The 11,802-nt window shown below is 36.2% G+C and overlaps 1 protein-coding gene across 1 annotated transcript in view; it reads left to right on the top strand.

The window, feature by feature from the left end:
- Positions 1–5,732: 5,732 nt before the first annotated feature.
- VWDE (von Willebrand factor D and EGF domains) overlaps positions 5,733–11,802 on the top strand; it is an 85,852-nt gene continuing 79,782 nt past the window's right edge. The window contains exon 1 of the mRNA XM_047095231.1: positions 5,733–5,799. Coding sequence (XP_046951187.1) covers positions 5,733–5,799 — 67 coding nt within the window. The remainder of the gene's footprint in view (positions 5,800–11,802) is intronic.

Below are 11,802 nucleotides of genomic sequence, written 5' to 3'. Positions count from 1 at the left end.
TTCAGCATTCTAATTGAAATTGAAATCTAAATTTCAGTCTAATTGAAATCTCAAAGGGTTGCTGATAAACAAATCACTCATGAAAAAAACTGCTAAAAATTTTAGAAATATTGGCAATATAAGAACCTGAGAACCTTTCGGAGATTGACTTCAAAACTTGTCATCCCAATTTTAGATGAATAAATCTTTACGAGGTTTTACTTTACCCCATCTAATATCAAATAAAATGCTTTGACATTTTTTTAAGTAATTGGTTTTGTTTTTTAAATCATGACTTAAGGTATTATAACAATTTTACCAGTAAAGTTTCAAAATTAAGTTATGTAAAAAGCCAAGAGACTTAATTTTTTGATCAATCTCTGAAGGATTTTTATTTTGGAGGAAAACATATATAAGCTGAGAACACACATGTGATTACAAATTTGCTTTCGCTCTTAAAACAAGCTTGTCTGGAGAACAATATGGAAATTTCTTTAAAATGAAACATAGATTCATCATATGACCCAGAAATTCCACTCCTACAACTCCACCTAAAATAGTGAGTATATAGGTACCCACACAGACTTACACTCAGATGTTCATGGCAGCATTATTTGCAATGACCGAAAAGTGGAAACAACCCAAAATGTCAATTGATGGCTACCCAAAATAGACTATATCCATACAATGGAATATCATTTGTCAATAAAAAGGAATAAAGTGCTGATAAAACTACAACATAGATAATCTCAAAAAGTGAAAGAACCCAGTTACAAAAGTACACATATTCTCCATTTTTATAGAATGTCCCAAAAAAAGGCAAATGTATAGAAACAGAAAGGAGATTTGTTATTGCTTAAAATTTGAGGTTTGAATGGAGAACAACCACAAGTTGAGATGAGGTTTATCTTTAGAGTTATGGAAATGTTCAGAAATTAGAGTGTGGTGATGTGCGGTTATGTTTTATACAGTAAAAACAGGTGAATATTATATAAAGTACATCTCAATAGAGCTATGGTAAAAAAAATCATTTTGTATTTTATAAAATCCTGGCTTATTTCAGATTGGATTAGGGTCAGTGGGACAGTTGGGCAAAAACTAAATTTACTGACATTTATTAGATTTTGTTCATAAATCAAACTATCCATTTCCTAAATAATGAAATTCCTTCTCCAATATTATCAAATGTTTCCTCTGTAGTTACAGAATTTAATTACATGTTACAAGTTATAATTGTGAGGCTCAAAATGCTTCATGATTTAGAAAGGGATGGTAATCATAAATCATATAAACAAAAATACAAATGTCACATAGCTTGCCCACCTGCTACAACGTTTTATTTAAGTCTTATAGAAGAATCTAAATAACATTCAAGTATAATCATGACGTTTACTAGGCAGACATTTCGGTTATAAAGGCATTTTATAATATATACTTCTGATCCAAACTATTACTTATGTATATGAATGGCTATTGAAAGGGATAATATACACCTTTTCCAACTCCCTTCAAAGGAACTTTAGTATTCCAATTTCATTTTGTAAATCACATTATGGAACATATTATGTTGAAACAAGTTAATTTCTTTATTAAAACAGCTATTCATAAAAGTTGCTTTCATTTCATAAAAATGAAAGAAATCTTTGAAAAGTAATTTCTCTGAATTCTGTATTCTGATCAACAAATAGGAAAACTGCTTAGCTGGTAAATCTTATGCTACCATGTCTCAATTTATGTGGTTTTGCATGACTGATTGACGTGTAATCAATTTGTTAACCTCTGTGAGTTTATGTTCTGTAAACTTAATCACAGGTTAAGCCATTTCTACTCTACGGAACATTTCAAGAAATGTCCTTGGAGCTGGTAATGTTGAGATCTGTTTAAATAAAGGGCTTGCTTTCTGGCTGATGGGTGAAAGATTCATTCATTTTATTTAATTTTCCCTATTGTGGCAAAATATATATAACATAAAGTTGTCATTTTAACTATTTTTAAATATACAGTTCAGTAGCATAAGTACATTCACAGTATTGTGCAACAGGTATAACCATCCATCTCTAGAAGTTTATCTTTCCAAATTGAAACTCTGTAATCATTAAATAATAACTCCCCATTGCCCCCGCCCCCGCCCCCAGCCCTTGGGAACCACCATTCTGTTTTCTGTCTCTATGAACTTCACTGCTCTGGGTACTTCACATATGTGGAATCATACAGTATTTATCCTTTTAACTGGTTTATTTCTCTTAGCATAGTGTCTTCAGAGTTCAGAGTTCATCCATGTTTATATTGTATCAGAATTTCTTTCCTTTTTAAAAGTGAATAATATTCCATTGTATTCATATTCCATACATTGCTTACCAGTCATCCATCAGTGGATACTTGGATTTCATCCGTGTTTTAGCTATTATGAGTAATGCTGCTTCAAACATAGACGTGAAAAGATTGATTCTTATAACCAGCATTTATGCCAGGCAGTCAGCTCCCCTCTCCCAGCCTTTCCACCTTATTCCCTAGAGGCGTGCCATAATAAACATTATAAAATTCACAGTTAATGGATGTTCTCAATAAATTTTCTTTACTGTTTCAAGTCTCTAGTTCATTCCTCATTAAGAAAGGATTTGCTGTTGCTGGGAGCAAAATGTCTGTTCCATTTGGTGTGTCTGTTTGGGAGCAATAACTTCCTGAATATAAACTGAGAGCCAAAGCCAAGATACTAATTTATGAAGCTCAAGTATTGATTTGGGGATGCCATTATCTCCCCCTGATGCTATTTCCTGTTAACCCTCTCCCTGGCTAAATAGATAGATAGATAGATAGATAGATAGATAGATAGATAGATAGATAGATGTATCTGGGAAAGAGCCAGACTCTTTTATTTAGTAAAATACATACTGGCCAAGGAATTCATACGAGCTATAAATGTGTATTTTCAGTAAGTTTACTCCAAATTATCCTGTACATTGGTATAAGGTAACACTGAGAAACTATGCACCTTTATATAATAACAAGATATAAGAAAAAGTATCATTATGTGGTATTGCACCTTTATTAACCATAAATTATAATGTACATTCATTTTAGTTACTCTGTGCCAGAACCTAAGTGCTTTCTCTTCAGACTCATCCTCCAGACCATTCCTCACACATATATACACTTTAGTTTCTTAAACTCTGTGGAGTAGGTATTATTATCATCATTCCCATTGTACAGAAAAATGAGGTTAAAAGAGGTTAAGTGTGATGTCCAAGTTACACAGCCAGTAAATAGGTAGCAGATCTAGGATTACAATCCAGGTGTCCTGACCCTAAGGTTTGTGCACTTAATAGCTGTGTCTTTCTGCTCCCTCAATTTGGGGGGTTTTACCCAGACAAGCCCATCATCATTTTGCAAAAGAACCTGACAAGAGCAGAGTTATTTTCTTTAAAAAAAAATCATCATTTGAAAGTTTCTGTTGGTGGGCTTTTTTCTTCATTCAGGTTATATTGTACTTATTAACCCTTGGCTTCGTTTCATCTTTCCTCAGACATTCTGTATTATTTCTGTCTCTTGGTGATATCTATTGCATTTTACTAGCGCCATCGATATTTACAGTAAGGGTACCATATATCCATTGTTTTTTTTCTCCTTTTCAAAAATAAAGAAAAGTTAAAAATATTTGAATCTTACACCAATTTTGATGTACTTCACCAGATACATATGAAAACATTATTTTTATTACTTTTTAGTTTTTTCCACAATCTTGTAACTAATTTTTATTTGGTATATTTTTCCAGAACCACACCAGTTCAAGTAAATGTCCCATTGAGATTTGAAAAACAATTTAAGAGCACTTTTCTTCCCATTTTAACTCACAGACATCAAGGAAAATTGGTTCTTTGTTAACAAGTCTATTGTAAACTCATCAAATAGTATTCATAAGTCAAAACCTGAAGGGAAAAATAGGACCCACTGTACTTTAAATTGTATAATCAGGGTTTGTTGGAAATTAGGTAAGTAATGTCCTCCAATAAAGTATAAAAGTTGATTGTATTTCTACACATATTGCTTGACAAAAATAAATTATAAAAAGCCTATTGTAATTAAATCTTGATTATAGCCTTTACTTTATTCCTGGTTATTTCACAAATAGTCTGAGACAGTTGATGTTTACTTTTCTGTTTCAGTTTTATTAGGGCTTTATAAGCTGAAGCAAAAAGACATACGTTAAAAATATCTCAGGGTTTTCATTCTGCTCACCTTAAATTATTCTTCCATAATTAGGCCCAAAGATGAAAATCATCTGTCCAACCCCACCAAAAAGTTGTATTTCATTTTTGTTTTACATTGGATGCCTTCATTGCATGTAAAAGGGGGCTACACGTTGCACAACAAAGATGTTTTTTTCTCCCAAAATGGGTTAATACTTACAGTTTTGGAAACAAAGTTAAAAATTTTTAATTGTAATTTCTCTTTCAAATAAAAAATATAAACTATTTTTAAAATAACTTCTTATGCATTTGGACATCTTCTGCCTTTACCACCATGCCTCATCCAAGCCTCAGTCCTCCAGATCTATAGGTGGAACTGTGGCCTGAATCCTGGAGCCCATCAGGACCTTGGAACTACCTTCTGTTGTCCAGTGTCTTCTTTCCTCTCAAATACCAGCTCTGAAGACAAAGTGACAGGTGATAGATAAGGTTCTTGAGAGAATGGAGACTTCCAAAGAAAACCTAGGAAAGTGAGGTTTCATTTAATGACATAGAAGGATGCAGAATCAGGGTGCCTGAGTGTCTCAGTCATTTAAGTGTCCAGTTGATCTCAGCTGGGGTCTTGAGCTCAGCATTGTGAGTACTGCGTGTGGAGCCTACCTAAAAATATCAGTTGTTCCTTTTTTTAAAGGTGGGGGCCTGCTCCCTCTGCAGAACCAACCAGGCATGTGAAGATAACTTCACATTGGACACCATCCACAAGGCAACCTTGGGAATCATGGGACCATATGTTGACCATATCCTGAGTCACTGGGTCACCACTGAGCACCTGAAAAAAATTTGGGGATCACCAGCAATTACAATGGCTAACTCCACATGTTTGAAAGTCTCCATGTCCTCCCTCCCACTTCTCAAAACTGTCTTAAAAGCAGAGGAAGAGAGCTACCAGTGTTGCGCCATTAATCTCCACTCCCTCCTCCCATCCTTCATCAATGAGGCCTGAGGTGACAGGAGCAATTTCTGAGAAGCATATGCTCCTCTGGGGGGCAAACCAGCACCCGCAATTGCGAAGTTAAGAATCCATCTACAGGGATAACCACGGGCACTGCCCCTTCCAACAGAACCTCACAAAGCTGCTTTTATTGGAGATCCATCTGAACAATTTCTAGGATTATCAGTTTTTCTTAAAGCGTTGTTAAGACAGTGAGACTCGAGGTGCCAAGCTATATCCCGTGAGCTTGCCTTTGAGATCCAAGGTGGTGGGTGTGCTACAGCCTGGACCCTGCAGGACCCGGTCTCCCCGGGAAAAGGTGGGCGTGGCTTTCCGATGGACGGGCGGGGCTTCTGTGGGAGGAGAGTCGCCGCCGAGGGGCTGCGCGGAAGACTCTCGCTTGTGTCCCAGGAAAGGACAGCTGATTTCCCCGAGCGGGGACATGCAGCGTCCCTGAAGACTGAGCAGGAACGGATTGAGAAAGTCCTGTGATAGGAGGGCTGAGGTGTCCACAGCCTGCTTACACCCACGGCCCGGGCCCTGCGACGCCTGGGACCCCAAGTGCGGCGGCAGCGATGCTTGGCCGAGTCTGGGCTCTGGCGCTGGCGCTTATGCTCCTGGCCCCGGGACAAGGTTGGCAAGGTAGGGTTCAGGCGGAAGGGAGCGCTGGGGCGCCACTCGGACCTTAGGGAGAAAGGGGCTGACTTCCTGGATGACACTGGAGCGTCCTTGTGCATCCTATGGCCGCATCTGATACTTGACCCTCACCGACCTCTGCCCTGCCCTTCTGCCCTCTTTGGTCAGTTTGCAGCCCTTCGGCTCTGCGTGATTTCTTCGTGCTCAGGAGTTTGTCGCCTCCTCTTCTCCCGCTCTAAGACCCTCAGTCCTGTTAGTGTTCCTCGGTTCTGTTTCCTGCTGATATCCTGCTCTTTAAGGTCTCTACTGTAAGAAACTTTTGCTGGATTTGCCAGCATCCTAGTGGCAAGTGGAGCCGAATTACCCGCAAAGAGTAAGTTCCAAACTGCTGGACATCTGCACTCCCACCCCACCGCTGGAAATAAGTAATTGATGAACATTTTATCTCTACAATAAATCAATACGTTAAGTTCTGTGTATGATATTTTAGTATATCTGTTAGAATCCCTCCTGCTGCTGTAGAAGAGATCTCTACGAAGAAAATAGCACCACTCCTGCATCTTTAATCCATTAAAAAGAGGACAGTTTAGAATACAGGGAAGTTAAAACATTAGTTAGCTCTTCCTGATTGCTTTTTGTGGGCGGATAGTTGGGAATATTAAATGGAAGTGACTTATTATATTGTAAATTTCCTTATATGTTTTCAGAAATAAATCTGATCTGTGTATATCTGCCCCTTGAAAAAAAATACATTTATAATCGCTTAGGGTATAATTTAGTCTTATCATCTTGTTGATCTCAATGTATGTTACTAAGGTGAATTTGCTTTGTAAAAAGAGGAGGGGGGAGAGAAAGCACTTTCCCATGTAAAATTTTAAAAAGAATATTAAAACCCAATATATTATTTCCCGAAATGATACTTCAACAAGGTATCATTAGTCTGCACCTTCTTTCGTTTGCTTTCAGATTCACTAGATTTTCATGAAGAACTGTTAAACATAAAAAGCATTAAATATGCATTTATTATAGTTAGATAAAATATTTCCAGAAAAATGACTAATATTTATAGAGAGTATCTGCTTCAATGTTTGCCATACAGCACAAAACCCCTTGTTGCCTTTATATAATAGCTTTATAATTTCCCTACTGAGGGCAAATATTAACCCTTACCAAGTTCTAAGTTCATATGTTGGTAAAGTTGATAAGTTTTTTATATCTAATAAAGATGGAAGGAGAGAGGAATAGAAAATATTATTTTTTTCAAACAGCTTTATTGAAATACAGTTTATTGTACCATATAAGTCACTCATTTACAGTGTGCAGCAGTTACTGCAGTATGCAGTGGTCTGTTTTTTAGTATATTCACAGATATGTGCAACCACTGCCGTCAGTTATAGGACATTTTTATCATCTGAAAAAGAAATACTGTACTCCAGCTTTCTGTCCCCTCTTCCCTCCATTACCGTCTCACCTTTGCAACCATAGGCAATCTCTGATCTACTTTCTGTTCTATGGATCTGCCTATTCTGGACATTTTAATAAGTGGAATCATACAGCAGCCTGCCTTTTGTGACTAACTTTTTTCACCTAGCTTTATGTTTTCAAGGTTCATTCATATTGTACTGTATTTAGTACTTCATCTCTTTTTATGGTGGAGTAATTTTCCACTCTAAGTATTTACATTGTACATTCATCAGTTGATGAACATTTGGGGTGTTTACACCTTTGGGCCACGTTTTTAAGTTTTTATTTATTTATTTTGTGGGGGGGGAGCAGAGAGAGAGAGAGAGGGAGAGAGAGAATCCCAAGCAGGCTCTGCATCATCAGCATAGAGCCTGACTAGGGGGACTCAAACTCTCGAACTGTGAGATCGTGACCTGAGCCAAAATCGAGGGTCGGTGGCTTAACTGACTGAGCCACCTGGGCACCCCCACCTTTGGGCCATTATATGTAATGCTACTGTGAACATCCTGGTACAAGCTTTTGGGTGAACACCTGTTTTCATTTCTCTTAGGCATGGATATATCTAGAAGCATATTTATTACTGGAATTACTGGATCATGGAGTAATTCTGCTTAACCTGTTGAGGAACAGCTAGTTCCAAAGTGGCTGCATGTTTTATAGTCTCATAGAAGTGTGTGAGGTTCTAATGCATCCACATCCCAGTCGACATTGAGATTTTTATTTTAGCCATCTTATTTCGTATGAAGTGACATTTATTTGTGGTTTGATTTGTGTTTTCCTGGTGGCTAATGATGGCAAGCATTTTTTCATGTGTTTATTGGTACCAGTATATCTTCTTTGAAGAAATACTACTCAGATGCTTTGCTGGTGAGTTGTATGAGTTATTTATGTATTATAAATACAATTATCTTACTAGATATGTGATTTGCAATTTTTTCCCCATTCTCTGACTTGTCTTTTCACTTTCTTGATAATGTCTTTTGAAGTATGGGAGTTTTTAATTTTAATGAAATCCAATTTATCTATCGTTTCTTCTGTTGCTTGTTTTTTGTTGTTATTTCTTGGAATCTATTGCCAAATCTAAAGTCATGGAGATTTACCCCAATGTTTTTTCTAAGAGTTTTATAGGTATATATCTTGTATTTTGGTCTTTGATTATACATTTTGAGTTAATTTTTATACATGGCACAACATAAGGGTCCGAGTTTATTATTTTACATGTGAATATCCAATTTTCCCAGCACCATTGAAAAAGACTGTTCTTTCCCATGAAATGACCTTAGCACCTAGGCTGAAAGTCAGTTGAAAACCATAGATACATACATGGGTTTATTTCTGGACTCTCCATATTATTCACTGATCTGTGCTTATCCTTTTTTTTTTTAATGTTTATTTATTTTTGAGAGAGAGAGAGTCAGAGCATGAGCAGGGGAGGAGCAGAGAGAGAGGGAGACACAGAATCTGGTGCAGGCTCCAGGTTCTGAGCTGTCAGCATAGAGCCTGACACGGGGCTTGAACCCACAGAACGTGAGGTCATGACCTGAGCTGAGGTCAGATGCTCAATGGACTGGGCCACCCAGGCACCTGATCTATACTCATCCTTATTCACCATGATGCTGTTTTGATTGCTGATGTTTTGTAGTAAATTATAAAATAGGAAAATATAATTCGTCCTATTTTGTCTTTCTTTTTTAAGAAATGTTTTAGCTATTCTGGGTCCCTTGGAATTCCAAATAAATTTCGAATTAGTTTGCCAATTTCTACAAAGGAGTCACATGGTATTCTGATAGGGATTCTGATAGGATGAACCTTCTTATTAATTTGGGGCAGATTGCAATCTTAACATTAAATCTTATGATCTAGGAATGTGAATGTATTTCCATTTACATAGATTTCTAATTTATTTCAACAATGTTTTGTGATATTTAAATTTACACTGTTTTATTAAATTTATCCCTAAGTAATTTGTTCTTTTGAAGCTATGTAAGTGAAATCATTATTTTAAAGTTTATTTATTTTGAGAGAATGAGAACATGCATGCACATGAGAGGGGAAGGGACAGATAGAGAGGGAGAGAGAGAATCCCAAGCAGGCTTCACACTGTCAGCACAGAGCCCAAAGTGGGGCTCAATGTAGGGCTCAATCTCGCAAACTGTGAGATCATGACCTGAGCCAAAATCAGGAGTCAGATGCTTAACTGACTGAGCCACCCAGGCACCCTCAAATCATTTTTTAAATTGCATTTTCAGTCTATTCTTTGCACATGTGTAGGAGTATAATTAAATTTTGTATCTTGATTTTGTATCCTGAAATCTTTCTAAATGTGTTCATTATAATTTTTGTATGTGTGGGTTTGTTAGGAATTTTTACATAAAAAATCATGTCATATGTGAATAGAGATAGTTTTACTTCTTCTTTTTCAATCTGGATACCTTTTGTTTATTTATCTTTCCTAGTTGTCAGAGTTAGAACCTGAAATACCATGTTGAATAGAAGCAGTGAGAGCAGGCATTCCTGATCTTATGAGAAAGCATCCAGTATTTCTTCAAGTATGATGTAACCTGTAGGGTTTTTTGTAGATTCTCTTTATCAGGTGAAGAAGTTACATTCTACTCCTAGTCTTTTTATGTATGTGTGTATACACACACACACACACACACACACACACACACACACACACATAAAGAGTGTTAGATTTATCTCAAATGAGTTTTTCTGGATATTGAAAATCACTTATGGATTTTTATTTTTTTATTATATCAATATGGAATATTATGTTGATTAGTTTTTGGATGTTAAATCAACCTTGCACACCTGGTTGAAATTCCACTTGGTCATGGTTTATAATTCTTTGTCTAATTTCTAGATTCATGTTGCTAATATTTTGCTGGGGACATTTGCTTCCATATTCAAAAGATACATAGGTTTGTAGTCTTCTTTTCTTGTGATACCTTTTTTCTGGTTTTGGTGTAAGTAATACTGGGCTCTAGAATGAGTCTGGAAGTGTTCCATCCTTTTAATTTTTTTAAATTTTTTAAACTTTATTTATTATATATAAGAGATAGAGAGAGTGCAAGCAGGGGAGAGAGGCAGAGGGTGAGAGGGAAAGAGAGAGAGAGAGAGAGAGAGAGAGAGAGAGAATCCTAAGCAGGCTCCACACTCAGCATGGAACAGGATTCAGGGCTCGGTCCCACGACCCTGTGATCATGACTTGAGCCGAAATCAAGACTTGGATGCTCAACTGACTGAGCCACCCAGGTGCCCCTAGTATTCCATCCTTATATATTATTTAGAAGTGTTTCTGAAGAAATGGTTTATTCCTTAAATGTTTGGTAGAATGCAGCATTGATGCCATCTGAATCTGGTCTTTATTGTGTGTGTTGTGTTGTATTTTTTTTTTTTTACTCAGTATTTTACATGATACAAATCTATTTGGATTGCTTATTTCTCTTGAGTAAGTTTTGGTGTTTGTGTCTTTTTAGGAACTTTCCAATCTCATCTAAGTTACCTAATTTATTGACATATACCTGTCTGTAATAATATTCCTTAATAAGATCTGTAGTGCTGTCTCTTATTTCATTTCAGATTCTGGTAACTGAGTCTTTTTGTTCTCAGTCTAGTTAGAGATATGCCAGTTGTGTTGATTTTTTTCAGAGAACCAGCTTTTGATATCATTGACTTTCTCCATTGTTTTTCTATTCTCAATTTCATTAATTTCCTCTCTAATCTTTAAAATTTCCTTCATTCTGCTTCCTTTAGATGTAGTATGCTCTTCTTTTTCCAGTGTCTTAAGGTACATGGTTAGTTTATTACATTGAGATGTTATTCTTATCTAATGTAAGGATATATGTCTATAAATTTCCCTCTAAGTATTACTTTGACAGCATCTCATAAATATACTGTATCTGTTTTAATCTTTTCAGTGTATTTTGTCATTTCCTTCTTAATTTCTTTTTTGAGTCGTCACTTATCTGGGTTGTTTAATTTACACGTATTTGTAAGCTAATTACATTTATTTTTGCTGTTTCACAATTTCATTCCATTATGGTCAGAGAACATATTTTGCATGACTTGTGTTTGTTTTTTTTTTTAATTTATTGAGGTTTATCTTGTGGTATAGTTTATTGTCCATCCAGGACAATGTTCCATATGCACTTCAGAAGAACTTGTATTTGCTGGTTTTGACAGGTATGTCCTATAGATGTCTTTTAGGTCAAGTTGGTTTATAGTACTGCTGTAGCTCTATTTCTTTGTTATCTTCTGCCCAGTTTTGTATTTATATTGAAAGTGGAATATTGAAGTCCCCAACTACTACTGTTGAAGTATGTATTTTTTCCCATTTCTGTCAGGTTTAACTTGATATATTTTCATGCTCTCTTATTAGGTGTGTGTGCGTGTGTGTGTGTGTGTGTGTGTGTGTATTAGTAATTGAATATCTTCCACATGGACTGAACCTTTCATCATTACAAAATTCCCCTCCTTATTTCTGGTACTATTTTTAAAGATTTTTTTGTCTGATATTAATACAGACAATCTAGTTTTCTT

The sequence above is a fragment of the Lynx rufus genome, unplaced genomic scaffold, assembly GCF_022079265.1.
Source record: "Lynx rufus isolate CCGP_SWC_20201006 ecotype Redwood Valley unplaced genomic scaffold, mLynRuf1.p SCAF_4, whole genome shotgun sequence".
Lineage (NCBI taxonomy): Eukaryota > Metazoa > Chordata > Mammalia > Carnivora > Felidae > Lynx > Lynx rufus.
Note: the sequence above shows the minus strand (reverse complement) of the source record. Positions and strands in the feature narration are given on the sequence as shown.